Source organism: Borostomias antarcticus (genome assembly GCF_949987555.1).
Source record: "Borostomias antarcticus genome assembly, chromosome: 23".
Classification (NCBI taxonomy): Eukaryota; Metazoa; Chordata; class Actinopteri; order Stomiiformes; family Stomiidae; genus Borostomias; species Borostomias antarcticus.
The window spans coordinates 6,420,207-6,439,457 of NC_140256.1; the positions used below are offsets into that span (position 1 = coordinate 6,420,207).

A 19,251-nucleotide genomic window follows, 5' to 3' on the forward strand; every position below is an offset into this window, starting at 1 on the left:
AGCAGTCAGTACAGTAGTTGTCGCAGTTGTTTTACCAGTAGAGGGCGGTATTGATAGAGCAGTTCTTTTCTTGACCATAAGCTTCTCAGGCGTGTGGCATATTATGCAGACTTCATAAAACACTAATAAAGATTTTTATTCTCATGATGATCCGGTCTCTTGCTTCATGGTTTTTTCAGCTCTTGTATGATTTTACTCCTGAATGCCTATGCTTATCCCCATTGTACACCTGTTCATGCTTCATACATATCTCCCATGGTGCAGTGTATCTCAGCAGCAAGTTCATCCTTTTTGCTTATAGATTATCCCTCTCCACACCCGGAAATGGGCATACTTGAACACTTGAATTTCTGCTGACTGCTGCCCAATTTTCTTCAATCAGTACACAGATACTGATGATTTCAAGCACACTAGTAGTAGCCCACTACGAACCTTTGTTTTCAGGTACAATATTCAGTACATAGTTAGTCGGTTGAAGAAGATGCTGGCTCATATATGAGCTATTTAGTTAATTCGCAGCACACACCGACTAGTTCACTTGTCTACGGTGGTACGTTCTTCTGGCAGAAGTCAAACTGAAAACAAACTCGTTGAATTTGTACAAGCAAGGCTACCATACCTCTAGTCAACGTCGTCGTCAGATGTAAATAGCTAACGTTAGCTAGCTACGTGAGCCCTTGGCTTTAAGCTTTACACCTCTAACATGGCTTTTACGTTATATGCCCTTATCCAAGCAGCGATTTTATGCGTTAATGCGGTCTCCGTATTACACGAAGAAAGATTTTTAAGTAAAAGTAAGTAACTTCATCTGCAGCGTTTTTTTTGTCGTCTCTCATTGTGTGCTAAATTAGTTGCCAAGCTAGTGCTAGCTAGCTAACGTCAGTGCTAGCTAAAGTAGCTGTAGCCACTAGTTACCTGACCAAAAAGGCAGGTAAGTTAACTGTCAGCAAGCACTAATGAAAACGTGCGAGGTAACTAGCGGCCCAATATTGTTTCCAACCAGGCTTGTTCATTCTTTTCGAATATGTGCTAGTGAGCAAAAACATTGCTTTGGCGTGTGCGCAAATGTCCTTATTTTGTTGCCCCCAGTGTAAATATTTGATTTGTATCACATTTCTAAAGTTAATTCTTTTCCGCAGTTGGTTGGGGTGTGGACCAAAGTGTGGGAGGGTTTGGAGATGAACCAGGAATCAAAGTGCAACTCATGAACCTTATACGCTCTGTGAGAACAGTGATGAGAGGTACAGTATGCTGCTCTAGAAATTAGCTTTGAAATAATAGATGTCTTGCAGCATTTGTTTGGGTTTCCAAGCGGCAAGTTGCTCTATTTTGCAGGCCGTTGAAACTCTGAAATGTTATTAGTTGAATTGCAATGCGTCTATTCACCTCTTATCTAATCCTTTCTCACCTTGCAGTGCCCTTGATAGCAGTGAATTCTGTCTGCATTGTGTTGTTACTGCTGTTTGGTTGAAGAGAGGAGAGTTGAGAGGAAATGAACTGAACATACAAGTCGACCTACCGTAGACGCTCCAGGGATGGCTGCAGGAACCAACCACCATCGACCATGATGAACAATCTACACTTCTCTCCCTCTCTCTGTCTCACACACACTGATGGCTATTTGAAACACTGTCATGGTAGAGCACAAATCAGGACAGAATAATAAAAAAAAGTGCCTACAGTTGCTTTGGGGTTATTTAACATTATCTACTGATACACAGGATTGGATTCCGTTTATTTTATAGTTATAGGGGGAACTAGTGATTGGTTCATATTTCCAAGTTCCATATTTTCCATATCTGGAAATAGTTTTATTTAAAAAAAAGAAAAAAAGAATTGGAGATGAATGTCAGACATGCCTGCTGTATAACACCATTGTTGATCTTGTGTCTCATACTGAAGACAATTAAATTGTGTTTAACTGCAAAATCTAAAATGCTCTAAAATAAAGCCTTTTAGATATTACTGTACCGTTGATATTTCCCCGTTCTTTTTGTCCTAGAGCGTATCCCGTATCGAGGCATGTTTCGGAAGTTAAGTTAGCCAGGGACAGGGACCTCGAAAAGTACACCATATATTTTAAATAATGACGCATTGGGAAGAGACGCATTCCTTTGCGCATTAGCTATGCAATGATTACCGGTAACTTGTACCTGCGTTCTTATGCTCACGCCCACCATTGAAAACACCGTCAGTTTGCCCTCGAAAGAAATGGCAGAAGTTCAGAGCCTCATTGGAGTTGTAGCGCTCCCTGTATCAGCAGCATTATTATATGTATTGTATACACACTTCTATTGCTCTCACCAACTACTGAAAACCAATGTTGTGTTCGACTGTTGCCAGAGAATCCCAAGTTTTGGGTATCTTTTTGTCAAATATTTTGTTGAAGCTCTTCGCAAAAAACAGGGTCACTTGTACGCGTGCGATGCGAAAGACGGGGCTGCCTTCACTATTCTCAATTGCAGGTAAATCCAGAGACATCCCAAGACCGTTACATGATGTCCCACATAGTACATTGAAGGCCAATGTGAGACATTTGAGGTGACATAGGCTAATGTTTCACAGGCTGAACACTGACGACCTGAGGAGGTTCTGCAGTGCAGCAGGATATGGTTGGGATTATCCAGACTGTGAATACAGAGACGTCCCACTGTGTTACCCAGAGATCCTCTGTTTGCGGCTGATGGTGATTGTCTTAACTGCTCAAAGCTTCAGGCTGAGCCCAGTGGGTAAGGCGTCCTATCCTCATGTCTTTGTAGGTTACTCAAATGGAGTTGAATTCACATTGAATTTAAATATGAATCTTTGATCTAACAGGTGATTAATCCCCCCATTAATAAAGTCTTAATGTTTTGACTTGTATATTGATCCCCCAGGTCTTGTCAGGGTTCACCAGAGCTTAAAGACATTTCAGCCAATAGATGAGCTGAAGAAGGGGCCCTTCATGCTGCAGGCTCATGTCCTTGAGTACCGGCCTGTCGATGCTGGGGTGGAGGTGGACATCTCCCTCAGTGCCATCTCTCGCACCAGCCAGCCAGTATGGGAGAGTGTTCTGACACTGCTTTCTCAGAGCAAGGAGAAAAAAGCAAACAAGCTGCCAATATCTGAATGTGAGTAGGCCTTCTAGGCCTTTTCCTACACAATCAATGGAACCTTGGGGCATATTGATTACCCCAGGGGCACTAAGTGACAGGCTATTATTTGGTTGAGTTGACCAGAACCACAACAACCTCTACAAGAATGTCTTTCTCTCTTTATTTCCTTTCCTCTCTCCCTCTCATTTTCTTTTGATAGGTCAAGTTTATAATCCAGAGCCAGGTGATGTAAAAAAGGTGGATGTCAACGTCCCGTGGACCACCGGGCTGAAGTGCTTCTGGGCCTTTTCTGACTATTCAGCACATCATCTCCTAACCATCCCAGTCAGACTCCTGGGTTACAAATGCCTCACTGCTCCCAGTCTATGGATGTTGTCTAAATGCTTGGCAGAAATAGAAAAGCACAAAGGTACCAACCGCACATAGTGACAGTACTAGTGTACATGTACCTCGTGTTAAAGGGGTAGTTCAGAATTTTGCACATAATGTTGTTGATTGATGGATAATATTTTCAGCTGATTCCATGCTGTCTCTTTTTCCAGCGGTGTGGCATACTAATGCTAGCGCAATGCAGTAGAAACGGCTAGCAATCAAAAGAAAACTCACTTAAACACTCCACAATGCACCCAAATAGGATGACAGTCTATTGGGGGCTCATTTGAGTTTTTATACCATCATTTTTGAAGCCCAACTATCATTGAACCCATTCGTTTGTTCGGACCTACATGGCTCTCTCTGTAAATAGGGAGGTGGAGCGATACACAAGTAGCCGGCACCATTGTCTTCACAACAACAATGAACAGAAGATGGCCACGTTTGAAAGGGTGTGATTTTGATGAAGAGTGTAGTTTATCTGGCGATCCTTACTTGTTTGGAGTGTTTGTAAGTGAGTTTTCTTTGAATAGCCTACTATCCATTTTGGTTCGATAGCGCTAGCATTGGTATGCCGCTTACGCCAGAAAGAGGGACGGCATGGAATCAGTTGAAAATGTTCTTTATCAATCAACAACATTATTAAGTCGTAAATGAGGCTCTATGTCCAAAATTCTGAACGACCCCTTTAAGTTGAAGAAGTAAACGCAACAGGGTGCTGCTGCATGATCATCCTCTTGAATTTTCTTTGATCCCCAGGAGTTGAAGCCATCAGAGCCCCCATCTCTGTCACTGCCCACTTCAAAGAGGCTTTGTTAGTACCTGGAAAGGTGATCATCAAGTATCAGGAGACCGCACCGGAGGAAAGACAATCTTCTTCAAATGGTTTCAGCTTCCAAATGGAACAGTCCAGGACAAGGGTGCTTAATGTCATTGGACAGATCTGTAGGACTTAAATATAGGATGTGAATAATGTTGCATAATAAAAGGTTGATAGTTAAAATTCTGCATGGGACAATTATCTTTTCCTAATAACAGGAAATAGTGTAGTGCCCCTGATCCTTTATCTACACAAACATATCATCCATATGTTTTATAGTTGTCATAAATGTATATTATATTCTCGACATCCATTCCTGAATTTTTTAATCCATGTTTAGTATTTTTTGAGTATTTGTTTTATTGAATAGGTTATGTGATGTAACATACAGTAGATTCATCTCTTTGTGGGATATGTCCACTTGAGTAGTAATCAGGCTTCTGCTAATGCAGACATGGTCCCCACGGGGGCTGCAGACTCCTGAATATTTGATCAGTTTGATACTCTTGTTCACTGCCTTCATGTACAGTAGGCTATGTGAAAGTCTCTTCTGTATTATTCATCATAAAACATTTGGTAACGGGACAAAAAGAAGGGATTTCCAGGTTTCCCTGCACAAATATAGAGTGATGGTTCCTAACATGAGAGATGAAGACATGGGTGGATCAATATACAGTATCTAACTGTTCTCTGACATGTTGTGTAGAGGAAACTTTAGATAGATTTTATGTCAATGTGGTCTATTCACATCCAAACAACACCCACCCACATTTCTGCAAATGAAAAAGGCAGGCATTTAAATGCTCAATGTCACACAGGGAAAATTAGGTTTTGAAGAGAGATGTGCAGCATGTGGGCTTTGATGTGTGCCTTTTAGAGATGAAGAACATGCCTTATTTGGAAAGTCCCTGCTCTCATTTCATGTCAACAATAAGTCTGATCAATGCTCACTCTCAGACCATGGTGATCAGAACATGTATGGCTGTACTGTATGTGCAGTGAATGTAATCATTGGAGCATCCCATGACCGCCTCTGCTACAGAGTATTGCCTTTGTGTCGTGTGAGTGTATGGGGTGTGGGTTGTGTGTGTGGGGGGGGGGGTGTATGTGGGGAGGGGGAGAGACGAGGATGAAATGCCTCTCTGTAGCGCCTTCACATCACTGGAGAGTGAAGAACTGAATAGAGCCCCATGATATTCATCTATCGTCTTCCTGCTCATTGACTGAAGCATGTGATTTTAATGACTTCTCTGTAACTCCTTTCATTGCTGGAGAAACTGTAGAGGACCACCACTCTGCTTTTGGTAGTATCACTTTGCCTTCAAGTCTTGATACTGGCTACAGTAGGTGCATTCTGGGGCTTTTAGTAGAACACTATTATGAGTATATACAGTAATACATTTAATTTTGCTGTGCAATGCTGTGGCTAGATGTTATGTGCAGAATGACAATGTCAATTAGTCAATGTCAAAAAAAAATATTTATGTTTAGTGTAGCTGTGTAAATGATTTGTTTTGGGATTGTACCTTTGAATTGTACACTTTTATCTTTTCATTTGAATACTTCTGACTTGACCTGTCTGTAGGCAAGGAGCTCATTTTTAAGTAACTGAAGAAACACTTACATACACTGTTTCTGAATTTCAATGTACTGTTAAGTAATGTAATTGACATCTTCTTATTCCCTCTTCATATGCCAAACCAGCTGTGTTTACACCCTCCTAAGAGCACCATGACTAGATGGGAGACAGCATTATGGAACAATTCTATGAGATGTGAGCACGTAAACAGATGGTTCTATAGGTAAGGAATTATTAATTATCACTATGATTAACACTGTATAATACATTTTATATGGGTGTATAATCTCATTTGTCCGTCTGTCAGAATTATAGTCGCATAATCTCACATTGTTAACTAGTCAAGAACTGCCACAAGTGAGTGCTTGTGATTGGAAACCAGAACAATGATGCCTAAATAATACAGATTCAGATGCCTTTATTGTTACATCATTTGTACATGTACAGCGAAGTAAAATTCTTTAGTATAATAATAACAAGATAATGGTAATAAAGACAGTATAATACAGGATATAGTAATAAAAATGTAGTGTATATAAGTAATACATTTAAAAAGTGTTTTTAGTGAATCATGTACATCAATTATTCACCTATTGTCCTTTAGACACTATGATGCTGGCTGTTGCCTTTACGTGTGCTCATCATCATTCTTCTTATTATTCATTTATGGATAGTCTGTCATGCGTAGAAGTCAGCCAAGTGTAACAGGGCCAATCCATGAAACTATTCCAGTTGTGTTTTCCAGTCTCCCTAGTGTTTTAGGGAGAGCTACTGTATTTGTCTTTCACTTGCTTCATATTACTAAGAAAAATGTAATTTGTATTAACTACCTACCTACCTCATATGTTAATGGTTTGTGTGTGTGTGTGTGTGGGGGGGGGTTCTTATAGCAAGTACCCCATCCTTCCCCTGGTTACTGCACTTAAATTGAGATCACATGCTCTCTTCCTTGAATGGGTTCAGATCCTTTGGGAAACAGTTATTTTTGCTGTGTTGAAAGAACTCACTTCATTTATTAATCTTAAAAGGCCAGTAGGCTTCTAAATGATAGCATGTTCCTTCTTCACTGCTCCTCACTCTCACTTTGTCACAAGAAAAGCCACTACTTCACTCTTCTAAGCCATTTATGTATTTATTTTGTAGTTTAGAATGTAGTAAACCAGCTGGAATTTTGGAATCACCACACTGGAAACAAACTTTCAGTAATCACAGCTAAATAGCCATGCAAATGTAATATTTCTACAATTTATTGCACACAGGTATGCTCACAAGCACTAAGCATGGTCTCTGAAGACACACTGCTCAAGCTGGTACGTGGATCGTATGAAACTGTGTGTGGTATGAGAAAACGATTTCTGTCACACCAGGTTTAACCGGTGTTCAAGCGCTAATCGTTCCTTTCTCTGCTGCAGCTCGGCGTGCCACAGAAAAACGTATGATGAAACAAAGACGAGACAAGAGCACTCTCCGCCTCTCCTCCCCGACAGAGAGGGACAGCGTGAGAGTGTACGATGACTGCCAGAGGGCGGCGTTCGAGGCATGCCCTGGTGATGCCCACGCCATGGAGAATAATGGCCACTCCCAGAAGCCTCAAGGCCTTGGCCAAGATGGCAAAGGAAGGGTGTTCTCTCTGTCGGACATAGGGGCAAACGACAGGGACCAAGGGGGCATAAAGGACCAGAAGGTTCTGAAGGACTCTCTGTCCACGTTGATATGTGACACAACCAGCCAGGCCTGCTCAGGACCCGAGGACAATTCTGCAGAAGCACACGAGACACTAACAGAAACGTCAACTTTGACCTTCATGGACGCCCACACCATCGATGACTCGGGGGAGATGCACAGCCTCCTGGGAGTGGAAGTCTACATCAAGGAGTTTGTCCTCATCGATGACGATGACGACGGGGACATGTCTCTGAGGGAGAAGACGGTGACAGACATGTCCATCATGGACGGCAATGCCGCAGACCTGGTGTGTGGCAGGTTGCTGTCCACCTCCAGTGGCTCACTCTTCGTGGGTAAAGAGGAAACTCCGCTCCCTCAACCTCCCCATGCTTCAGAAACAGAGACTCCTGCCAAGAAGAAGCGCTGCTGTCTCTGTACTATTCTATGACCATTCAAAACAAGATTAGAATACTATGAAACTGCTGTGGAGGGAAGTCAGTGGACGTTCACTAATCTGTTTGTCTCATCCTTGATACCCTCCTATACTGTACCTTTTGTGGACTTTTGTCCATATTGACAAAGCACACCTCAATATGGTTGCTGTCAACTCAAATTAAATCTATTGTCAGCGATTGTCTGCCAGCACTGCTCATTCAGTGTTGTATGTATGAGCTGTGATCTACTGTAATGTATGTTCCCATTTAGGGGATGTTATGTGTTATGTATGAATTAACAGTATATGTCAGTGAAATAGTGCATACAGTGACATAATCACATTAGCCAGTGCTTGCTTGGCCAACTTCAAAGAATTGGAAATATGTATCAATCTGGGATGTAATGGAATGCACTTATGTTATTATGTTGATTATACTGACATTACACTTCTCCAGGCTTCAAGACTATACAACATATGTTTTTCCTGTATATTGTTTCAATACTGTTTACTTGTATGTTCTTACCCATGATCAGAATGAATGGGGTCTGTGGGAAATGCACAGTAAATTCTGTTGATCTGACCCATTCATGTTCTTGCTTTATACTTTCAATACACTTTTCATATTTTCAATGTATGGACTGTTTTTCTTAAGCTTCACTTCAATACATCAGATTTGTAAAATATTAATCTCTTGATCTAATGATATAAGAAAGAGAGACAGGACATACAGATAGTATTAGTGCATATTATTACATTTGTACATGTCTGAAAGAGTAGAGAGTTGTCAGTTTAGTGTTTACACTTGGACATTCTAATGCAATACCATTAAAATTATCTGTTGTAGAGATCCATGTCTTCTCTATATGTAGTGATTCATATCTTCTTGTGGCAACAAACCGAATGTGAGCTTTCAAGATCAGGATGGCCTGGCAGGGTGAATAATTGGGGGTCTGCTGGCGTATGTGAGGGGCAGTCTGTCATTAATCAGACCACTCCAGCAGGCAGTAGAGGGAGTTGGGGACTCACTCGCGGTAGGGCAGAGAGACCCCTCTCAGGGATCTGGTGGACAGAGAGATAGCAGCCCTAGTAAACTTATCTCCCACTCCCACACACACACATCACCGGACCAACTCAACACCCAAACAACTACTTGAAACTCAGCTCAGTGAAGAGGAATGTGGAAGGGTGTTGCTCTTGACCAAGTAGTTATGTGGCAACGAGACTTCTTGACTTACTTCTGCTTTTTGACATTGACAGGGATTTCCGTTATTGCGTGTAGAACTGCAGAAAGTTTGTGTTCTTCTTGTGATGGGTTTTATCGATACTGCAGAGAATTAGACGCAGGAAAAGGTAAAATGTTTTAGACAAATATCTTTTGAATATTAAATAGCTTCTATTGCATGCTTATTATTAGTGCTTAGTCACATGTGAGATGGTTGTCATACTCACCGTGTAATATCTAAAGCAAATTCTCTTGGGTATTGTACTGTATGTACTTAACTGTTGATAAGGGCTTTCATCAAATTAAACCCTAGACAGGTTCTTAGGGCCAAATATAGCTCTTATCACCCAGCACAGCATGACTGTGCAATTCACCAGCTTGTTTCCAATGAGCCCAAAGTATGGTCGACATTATCACATATGTGAAGTATAACTGAATGTGTCAGAGAGAGTGAGGAGATGACAGACATGGCCACAAACCACCAGCCTGGCAGCCTCTACAGAGCCATCTGGGAGACAGAATAGCAGTTGGATTTCTGGATTTCTGACTTCAGCTCTCACATTGGTACCCTTCTCTCGATCCTGGTTATCAAATCCGCTCAGCAGCACAGGGGTCTACAGGACGGAAATTAAGAATGATGGGGATAAAAAGGATCTGCCACTTCCATGTCTAAGAGAAGGAGAAGGATGCATGTTGAGATGATGTACTGGAGAGCTACAGTTGTGACTGCAGCCTGTCTTCTGTATGCCATAGCAGGTGAGAACGTCCACATAACTTCATGGTGCTGCTCATTTTTAGTGAATATAGAGATTATATTATAAGTTGCATAGGATTTATATGTTATCAATTTAGAGGGAATCATTTTGGTTACGGCCTGGCTCTTGACCTAAAGCATAGTAAATGTTGACTGTTGTTGTTTTTCCAGTCTTAGACATACAAGTGGCTGGTCAGCATCTGGATGTATGTGCCACCTGTCACCCCAATGCCACTTGTGAGGACAAGCCTGATGGCAGTGGAAAAATCTGTAACTGCGTGTATGGCTTTGTCGGCAATGGAAGAACATCCTGTCAAGGTACAATACATTATTATATATATATTATACTTTATTTGTTTGGTGCACTCAGATAATATAAAATATCTCATTAGGGGCCTGTTATTTAGCATGTTATTCTTCTTCAGAATCTTCCTAGGAAGTCTGACTTCCCATGCATGAAAAATCACCAAACTTTGCACATAGGTCCAGTCCTATGTCAAAAGTCCTGAACTGGCATTGTGGGCCAATAGTCCTGATGGTGGCGCTACAGCAACTGTTTACATTTTAAAACTTAAAAAAATCTGGTAGGAATTAGTTTTTCACAAAAAAAACTATTTTTTTCTGGTAGGAATTAGTTTTTCTCAAAAACGAAATCCTATAAATCTCACACATTTCTTGGTCAATCAACACCCCAATTGCTACACTGCATCTTCAGACTGTCCTCCACAAACAATCTTCACAGATTTTTTGAAATATCAAAAACTGAGCCCACAGTGCATCAAAATGTTTTTTGTAAATTGTACTGTATACAGCTACTGCAAATTCTCACTCAATAAATCTCATGTTCATGAAAGAAAATGGCAAAATTTTCATGACATGGTAAATGTAGTGTGAATTTTTTCCAAATTTTATCTCAAAAACTGTTAACAGTATTTTGAATTCTGTCCTCATTCTGTGCCCCTCAAACTACTGTTCTCATATGAAAAATACACCACCCACAATCCTATAGTGCAACATCTCGAGCTCCACCAATTTGATATTGACAACCCAGCCCAGCCAGTTTGGGATGGATGGATGAATTGGATGGATTGGATGGATGAATGGATGGATGGAAGGATGGATGGATTCAAAACCGTTTAAACAAACTATTCTAACAAAGAACTTGCTGTTAGAGACTTATTGTTTTATTGTCAACAAACAACAAACCAAGCCTCAAGTTGCCAGCAGTCAGAACTGAGGTTTCAGCACAAAACCTCAAACATTTATAACATTTGGGAATTACGTTTTCATCACTACCTGACTGAAAGAAAAGAGTGGGGCAATACACGGTTACAAAGATGCATCACAAAAGACCTGTCATGACAGGTCAGAGCATGCCAGGGCAGACTGTGGTGTTTGCTAAACTTCTGGCGTCCAGTGCAAAGTACAACCAAACACACACAAAAGACTGGTGATGCAGATTTGAATTTGTCGCTGTGCATTTTTGTCACAAGTTTGATGGCTGCCACATGTGTTGTGTGATTTTAAGTTTGTCTGAGAACTTTTTGTAGAACCCAAGAAGCTTTATTAGAAGGCTAAGCAATGGCCAAACCTGCAGGCTTCTCGCTTGGCTCAACAAGAACATGACCTTCCCTTGGTGTCTGTTGTTGTGAGTTCAACCTCCAGGTGATGCAGAATAAACATGCTGATACCTACTCAGGCATTGTACTGTTTCGATTTCAGACACATGATTTTAAAGATTTTTTTATTTATTTAAAAAGTTAGGGTCTGGGCAGAGACTCATGTATTTTGTAATTTGTCTCCTCCTTCTTCCTCTTCCTCCGCAAAACGCCTGGCCCTGACCCAGTACTGTGCAGCAACTATAATATTAAGTATATTCTTCTGCCTTTCTATGAAAATGTATGAATACATCATCATGTTTTATTTTTTTCCACAAGACAAAGATGAATGTCAGATAGGAGCTAATGCAATTTGTGGGCTGCACACTGCCTGCCACAACACCTATGGCAGCTTCTACTGCACCTGCCGGGCAGGATACAGTCCTTCCAACAACATGGCCATCTTCATCCCCAACGATGGCACCCGCTGCCAGGGTAAGCTGCTTCACGGAGCTGACTTCATTGGGAATCAGTCTCTTTTGGTGTTCTCGTGTAGTCGTACAAGTTGTGATGTTCACATAGCCTTTGTAATCACAATGTTAAGCTATTATAATTTATCTAATGAAATGAATGAATGTGTTTAGACACTATCTCTCAATGATGTTGTTGTCATTCATTATGGGGGAGCTTCACCTGGAGACATGCCAAGCCAATTTAAGATCCTAACTCTATCTGTCCTGGTAGACATTAATGAGTGTAGGGTCCAGGGGATATGTAGAGAGGGGGGCCAGTGCAAGAACCTGCCGGGGGATTATAACTGCCGCTGCCAGGTGGGATACCAGGTTCGCAACGGAACAGAGCCCTTCCACCCAGACCGGGACCAGGCCGTCTGCAAAGGTAATGAACAGTTATGACTTGGGGCCATGAGACAGTTAAATTCAAAAATGAGTTTGTGAGAAATGTTTTGGCAGTCAAATATAATTGTTGGATTGAAAGACCGTGCCTGTTTTTTCATCAAATGTGACTGTGGTAGCTTATGATTTCTGTGGTGCGACGTCTTAATTTTTCTGTTTTCAGCTATTGATTGTGGGAAGCCTCCCTCTGTGAAGAATGCAGTCCAGCTCTCAGCCACAGTTACGCGCTATGGAAGCGTTGTTAAATTTGGCTGTGAAGAGGGATTCTTCTGGAGGAATGGGGACAACTCTTCTGTGTGTGGGGCCAAAGGTGAATGGAAGGGCCCAAGTCTTGTCTGTGAAGGTAAAAAAAAAAATCTCTTCTTCTTGCAGTTGCTTGATTCTGTTCAGATGTGCTTTCTTCACAATGTGAATTTGTTAGGAAGCTGCCTTTGAAAGGAAATGTACTGTTTTATTTAAAAAGCAATTGTTTTTCCTCCCAGAGGTTGACTGTGGTGCCCCCCCTCCCCTCCCCCACTCAGCCATGCTGTGGGATAGGAGCTCTAGGATGGGCTCTGAGGTGGTTTATCAGTGTAGCTCTGGATATTACAATGTGGGACAGGAAAATGTATCAGTTTGCACTGCCAATGGAAAGTGGAGTCTGACATCTTTGCTATGTCAAGGTAATCGGAAATAATCACTGTTCTTCAAATTTTGATAGAGTCTACCAGCTTTCTTGTACACTCCAGTTTATTTGTCAAACTGTACCCCATTAGCCATCTGACTGAGCAATAACTAACATTTTCATTAATATCAGTTATTTAGCAGTGACCATGTGCACCTCGAGTCTGATGAGAATGTTATAACACTGCCATTATGCATTTTCTCTCATAGAGATATCATGTGGGGAGCCCCCTATACTGCCCCACACCGGACAGGTGTGGAATGGCAGAACCACCCCTGGAAGCACTGTGTTATATTACTGTAAGAAAGGGTTTTATGTTGAAGGTGGAGGAAATCTCTCCCACTGTACAGAAAACGGTTACTGGACTAGGTCAACCTTATCATGCAAAGGTAACTGACCCTACACCTTGTATATAGGCCTAGGTCAAGGATGGCAAATATGTTTGATTAATGGCTGAAAAGAAACCATATCTCATGGATATACTATGTCCCTGAATTACAAATGAAATCATTAATTGAAACAAATGTTTCTCATGTATTATCACGGTGCTGCTTCTCCTCCTAGAAATAACATGTGGGGATCCCCCTCTACTGCCCCACACTGGACAGGTGTGGAATGGCAATGCAACTCTTGGCAGCATTGTGTTCTATTACTGTAAAGATGGATTTTATATGGAAGGAGGCAATGTGTCCTTATGTGCAGAAAACGGCTACTGGACTAATTCAGCACTATCATGCAAAGGTAATAGTTATCCTTCACTGTATTCATCATCACATTTTCTCTCACAGTCACTGTGTATAATAAGAGTTTTCAAAGACACAGACACTTTCCTAATATAACATCCAGCTTTACTGTGTTCTGTGTTCTAGAGGTTGACTGTGGTGCCCCCCCTCCCCTCCCCCACTCAGCCATGCTGTGGGATAAGAGCTCTAGGATGGGCTCTGAGGTGGTTTATCAGTGTAGCTCTGGATATTACAATGTGGGACAGGGAAAAGTATCAGTTTGCACTGCCAATGGAAAGTGGAGTCTAACATCTTTGCTATGTCAAGGTAATCGGAAATAATCACTTGAAGTCACTGTTCTTTAAATTGTGATAGAGTCTACCAGCTTTCTTGTACACTCCAGTTTATTTGTCAAACTGTACCCCATTAGCCATCTGACTGAGCAATAACTAACATTTCCATTAATATCAGTTATTTAGCAGTGACCATGTGCACCTCAAGTCTGATGAGAATGTTATTACACTGCTATAATGCATTTTCTCTCATAGAGATATCATGTGGGGAGCCCCCTATACTGCCCCACACTGGACAGGTGTGGAATGGCAGAACCACCTCTGGAAGCACTGTGTTATATTACTGTAAGAAAGGGTTTTATGTTGAACGTGGAGGAAATCTCTCCCACTGTACAGAAAACGGTTACTGGACTAGGTCAACCTTATCATGCAAAGGTAACTGACCCTGTAAAATAAGAGTTTTCAAAGACACAGACGCTTTCCTAATATAACATCCAGCTTTACTGTGTTCTGTGTTCTAGAGGTTGACTGTGGTGCCCCCCCTCCCCTCCCCCACTCAGCCATGCTGTGGGATAAGAGCTCTAGGATGGGCTCTGAGGTGGTTTATCAGTGTAGCTCTGGATATTACAATGTGGGACAGGAAAATGTATCAGTTTGCACTTCCAATGGACAGTGGAGCAAAGCTGCTTTGCTGTGTCAAGGTGATCATGTTTGATATGTTACAATATATCCTGACTCTTAATTTAATGTGCTCTCTCTACGTCAACCATCATAACTTTTCTGTTGCTAACGTATTATGGATCTGATGACAATGTTATTACACTGCTATAATGCATTTTCTCTCATAGAGATATCATGTGGGGAGCCCCCTATACTGCCCCACACTGGACAGGTGTGGAATGGCAGAACCACCCCTGGAAGTACTGTGTTATATTACTGTAAGAAAGGATTTTATGTTGAAGGTGGAGGAAATCTCTCCCACTGTACAGAAAACGGTTACTGGACTAGGTCAACCCTATTGTGCAGAGGTAACTGACTCTACACTTTATGTAGGTCTGGAAATATTATTGATTCATGACTAAGAAGAAAGCCTATATCATGGATACACTTTATTCCAGATAAACAAAGACATTACAAATTATATCAATATTTAAAAAAAACGTTCTCCTGTATTATCACCTTGTTGCTTCCTAGAAATAACACCTGGGCATCACACTGTATCGCTGTATGCCAACCCTCTTAACTTTTCTTCTACTAACGTATTCCCCCTAGAGATTAATTGCGGGAAACCCCTGTTTAGACCCCATTCTAAGATGCTTTGGAATCAGACATCAACAATGGGTAGTGTGGTGTATTACCAATGTGTTGAAGGATATTCTCCCACGAGTGGGAAAAACTATATCACATGTGAAGAGAATGGGCTTTGGGAGGACACTGACCTACAATGTGAAGGTGAACCCCAGTGAATACACAAGGTCTTATACAAAATAAATATTATTTATTCATCATGTCAGTGTAATTTTCAAGTCATCATTCAATGACATTAACCAAACCAAACATATCTCTATGTGCAGAGATAAACTGTGGTCCTCCTCTAATCCTACCCCATACTAGCATGATGTGGAACAAAACAACTGGATTTGGGAGTGTGGTTGAGTATTTGTGTATGGATGGATTTTACCAAGAGAGTGGAAATAGTCTCACAACATGTACAGCATCAGGGAAGTGGGGGAATGTTTCTATCAAATGTAAAGGTATGGCAACAATCTATTTTTCACTGAAGCTCTTAAACCCTCTTTTCTGATGGATAACTACTGATGTTTTTCTTTTTTGGAATGTTACTTTTCATTGCTGAAATGCTCACTTCCATTATGCAAGGTGTCAGTAGCTTGTTCACCCAGGCTCTTAATTGAGAGATTGTGATGCATTTTATTCACCACACGTCCTGTTCTGTTCCACAGGGGGGTGATGTTGCATTGATTAAATATGGCAATACCATCCAATATCCTACCATAGAGTAAATGCATCTTGAAGATTTTTACCTAATAAGAGATTGTGGGTTATCTTCTCAGTATGTCATAATCACATTGTATGATTTATTTAATCAAAAGTAAAGATTGTATGTCTCTACAGCCAAATGTGGGCCTGCCCCAACACCGGTGAACGCTGAGGTAGTTTGGCAAAACAGGAGTGCTGTAATCCATGGCTGTCTGAAGGGATACCACAGCTGGAGGGGAAGCAACATCTCTGTATGTGATGACACTGGGAAGTGGAAGGTGGCATCTCTGAGATGCAGAGGTATGTGTCATTGACAAACAGTTCAAATCCCTCTCTGTGTGCTTGTTGGAATGTGTCTGTCATGTATCAAATTTAAAATGCGTCTTTATCTACATTTTTATGTAACATATAATTTCTTGTATCTACCAGAAATCAAGCCAGCCATTGGCCAATTGGTTCTTTCTAATGAAACATGTTTGAGATGGAAAGCTGGAAAATATGAAGAGGATACAGAAGATTACAGAGTAATCTACAAATAATATGCAAATATTTTGTACACATTAGCATAGAAACAGTTTTGTTTGTCTCCACTACACATGCAGTACCATTGCTATATGATTTGTCTGTTTAATAGATAGTACTCATAGGACTCAGAAACTATCAGAGGACATTTCATGATAAGAGGAAGAAGCTCCTCAGCTCTACTGCAGACAAGCTGGAAGTCTGCATGAACCTACTTCCTGCTACAAACTATACCATCACAGTCACTGCAGTATCTGCCAAGTTCACCTCCACTGTCACAGCAAACACCAGTTTACAAGGTACAGACAATGTATATAAAGATATACAAGTATAAATAAGTTCAAGTATAAGTAAATAAGTAAATAAATAAGTAAATAACTATTAGTTTAAATAATGTTTTATGTGTGTGTGTGATATTTTAAACATTCAAATTATGTATGTCAATAACCTCTCTTTCAATAGTACCTCAAGCACCAGAGATTTCATACAGAGAAGTTGAGACTCCACTTCCCACCCTGTGGCTACGCAGATCTGCCAACACCCTAGATCCAATAAGGTAACCATTGCTTACCATGAATATAGGAGCCCACTCTTTTCTAAATGATTCCAAATCTTAAATACAAACCCAATATAATGGCACCCATGTCTGAATACAAAAAGCTTGTTTTCTTTTGTTTTGTCCTTTGTTTGCAGTGTTTACCAGGTGTTTGTTTTGCCACTGGAAGGGACGCTCGTCTTTGACTGTGCTTCTCACAAAAACCCAAGCTTCTCAAGCAAAAGGAAGGTCCATGGACAGTACATCACAGCACAAGTCCATCTCAAGAATGTAGGGAGAGAGATGAACTTCACAGTGGGGGATGGACGCTACTATGGAGGGTTCTACAATGCTCCCTTACAGCGCAGCAGAGACTACTACATCATATTAAGAGCTGTCAGTCACTGGAGGGGGGTAAGAGCTAATTGATATATTGTTGTTATATGTTGTATACACCAGCTCTTCACAACATGCTGTTAACATTTTCTTTGAATTCTTTCCCAGGCTTTTAAACACTCTTGTGTTATTTGGGCTAAAGTGAGCGGTAAGGGCTTTTCACTCTCATGAGAACATTGTTGTGGCTTATTACCTCTGCCCCAGCAACAGCGCAGGACGAGAGGTAATGCTTTCGGTGACGTTGTGAATTACGGGGCGGGTCCACAAGCTGCCCAAACACGGCCAGGCCGGCAATTCACCACCCGTCATTTTTTGGACAAGGATTATACAAAAACTACCTGATCACTTTTCATAAAACTCGATGTAAGGGTGTAGGATGGGCCAATTTAAAACCCATTCAATTTTGGCGCGCACAGAGCCACGAAATGCATTCAGGGGCAGAGGTCTGTGCTTTGAGCACCATTTCTAGTTCATGCTGTAACCGAGGCACTCACAAACATTAGTGTGATTGAATGATATGCTTTTACTCATGGTATGTTTTCTCTCATTCAGGGATGTCTTATGTGATGAAGATGTCATTCATGTTTGTAGGCGGATCAGTTGGACTTTTTGCCACGGCTATTTTATCGGGATACTGTTTCATTCGGTAGGCTAAACATACACTTTTACATGTGGTCAATTCAATTTGTACAGTAGTACAATACGTGCACCATTATGTACACACATACAGGTATGGATCAACCTGATTCTAGATGTGTTCCTTTTCCAGGTTTTGTAAGAAGACATGATTCAACGTGAGGAATGCCAGCTTCTTTGAAGCCCCATGTAATATTCAACAACATTTATAAAATTACACTGTTGATGTAAATATCTACTTGTTACATGCTATTGTAGTGCTATTTTTGATTAATTTCTTTACTCCTTGAATTCATCGCTTCTTGGTGATATACCCTTTATCAAGACTGAGATAAAAACATTCTTAAAATTTACAGTAACTCAGAGGGGATTAGCCCAACGCTATTATGGGAGAGCGCAAAAGCTTATCTCAGGGGTCAAATTATAGCATATTGCTCTCGGCTTAAGAAGGTGAGGAAGGAGAAGCAAGACAGGATTGAAGCAAAAATTGCCCTATTAGAAGCCAAACATAAAGAATGTAAAGAGGAATAGGTATTACTTCAATTGACAGCAGCTAAGGGTGAGCTCAACGATCTACTTAGAAGGCTCTATTTGATTTGCTTGAAATAAGTAGCCTTATTCACGGGGATAAGCCTGATAAACGTCTTGCTTTACAACTTCAAAGAGTTATGCAGCTAATCGATGTATCCCAAGCATTAGAAACGCTCAAGGCCAAGTTACATCTTGCCTCAAAGAAGTGAACAGTGCATTTGCGGAATACTACAGAACTCTACCAGAACCTTGAAGTTGTCTTCCCCAGATAGCTTTCCTGAGCAGTTGAACTTACCAGGGCTGACTGATGAGCAGCAAGATCAGATATGCACCCATCGCCGATCTTGAAATAATGGAAGCTAGAGGTATGAAAAATGGAAAGTCTCCAGGCCCTCATGTTCCCTTGTGAATTTTTCAAGACATTTCTTTCGGAACCAACTCCACTGATTAAAGCTGTTATGGATGATATCATAGAAAATAATGCATTCCCAGTGTTGTT

At 41.0% G+C, this 19,251-nt stretch overlaps 4 protein-coding genes across 4 annotated transcripts; all 4 read left to right on the plus strand.

Annotated features, from left to right (window-relative positions):
* Nucleotides 1-653: 653 nt before the first annotated feature.
* Nucleotides 654-1,970, plus strand: LOC311325011 (immediate early response 3-interacting protein 1). Its single transcript, XM_084457636.1, has 3 exons — nucleotides 654-794; nucleotides 1,140-1,241; nucleotides 1,416-1,970. The coding sequence occupies exons 1-3, from the start codon at nucleotides 704-706 to the stop codon at nucleotides 1,469-1,471; spliced, it is 249 nt and encodes an 82-aa protein (XP_084313762.1). The 5' UTR covers nucleotides 654-703; the 3' UTR covers nucleotides 1,472-1,970.
* Nucleotides 1,971-2,050: 80 nt separating this feature from the next.
* LOC311324776 (uncharacterized protein) lies at nucleotides 2,051-4,426 on the plus strand. The gene is made up of 5 exons (XM_084457369.1): nucleotides 2,051-2,465; nucleotides 2,566-2,729; nucleotides 2,877-3,110; nucleotides 3,295-3,504; nucleotides 4,227-4,426. Exons 1-5 carry the CDS (start codon nucleotides 2,164-2,166, stop codon nucleotides 4,421-4,423), a joined length of 1,107 nt encoding a protein of 368 aa, XP_084313495.1. The 5' UTR covers nucleotides 2,051-2,163; the 3' UTR covers nucleotides 4,424-4,426.
* Nucleotides 4,427-7,136: 2,710 nt separating this feature from the next.
* On the plus strand, nucleotides 7,137-8,167 carry LOC311325009 (uncharacterized protein). The gene is made up of 2 exons (XM_084457634.1): nucleotides 7,137-7,176; nucleotides 7,279-8,167. The coding sequence occupies exon 2, from the start codon at nucleotides 7,302-7,304 to the stop codon at nucleotides 7,977-7,979; it is 678 nt and encodes a 225-aa protein (XP_084313760.1). The 5' UTR covers nucleotides 7,137-7,176; nucleotides 7,279-7,301; the 3' UTR covers nucleotides 7,980-8,167.
* Nucleotides 8,168-9,875: 1,708 nt separating this feature from the next.
* On the plus strand, nucleotides 9,876-19,220 carry susd1 (sushi domain containing 1; the record flags this gene model as incomplete). Its single annotated transcript, XM_084457456.1, has 22 exons — nucleotides 9,876-9,945; nucleotides 10,115-10,261; nucleotides 11,881-12,036; nucleotides 12,286-12,438; nucleotides 12,619-12,798; nucleotides 12,938-13,117; nucleotides 13,329-13,508; nucleotides 13,684-13,860; nucleotides 13,989-14,168; nucleotides 14,390-14,569; nucleotides 14,656-14,835; nucleotides 14,983-15,162; nucleotides 15,407-15,586; nucleotides 15,709-15,888; nucleotides 16,268-16,432; nucleotides 16,562-16,656; nucleotides 16,767-16,953; nucleotides 17,117-17,210; nucleotides 17,348-17,603; nucleotides 17,694-17,733; nucleotides 18,138-18,231; nucleotides 18,355-19,220. 22 exons carry the CDS (start codon nucleotides 9,876-9,878, stop codon nucleotides 18,371-18,373), a joined length of 3,273 nt encoding a protein of 1,090 aa, XP_084313582.1. The 3' UTR covers nucleotides 18,374-19,220.
* Between the last annotated feature and the right edge of the window lie 31 nt (nucleotides 19,221-19,251).

What these genes read in the sequence shown, in the direction of transcription:
- LOC311325009 (XM_084457634.1), top strand. Translation starts at nt 7,302, where the DNA reads ATGATGAAACAAAGACGAGACAAGAGCACTCTCCGCCTCTCCTCCCCG.
- LOC311325011 (XM_084457636.1), top strand. Translation starts at nt 704, where the DNA reads ATGGCTTTTACGTTATATGCCCTTATCCAAGCAGCGATTTTATGCGTT. An exon ending in AGAAAGATTTTTAAGTAAAA is followed by an intron (nt 795 to 1,139) that starts GTAAGTAACTTC and finishes TCTTTTCCGCAG; the next exon opens with TTGGTTGGGGTGTGGACCAA. An exon ending in TGTGAGAACAGTGATGAGAG is followed by an intron (nt 1,242 to 1,415) that starts GTACAGTATGCT and finishes CTCACCTTGCAG; the next exon opens with TGCCCTTGATAGCAGTGAAT.
- LOC311324776 (XM_084457369.1), top strand. Translation starts at nt 2,164, where the DNA reads ATGCTCACGCCCACCATTGAAAACACCGTCAGTTTGCCCTCGAAAGAA. An exon ending in TTCACTATTCTCAATTGCAG is followed by an intron (nt 2,466 to 2,565) that starts GTAAATCCAGAG and finishes AATGTTTCACAG; the next exon opens with GCTGAACACTGACGACCTGA. An exon ending in CAAGCTGCCAATATCTGAAT is followed by an intron (nt 3,111 to 3,294) that starts GTGAGTAGGCCT and finishes TTCTTTTGATAG; the next exon opens with GTCAAGTTTATAATCCAGAG.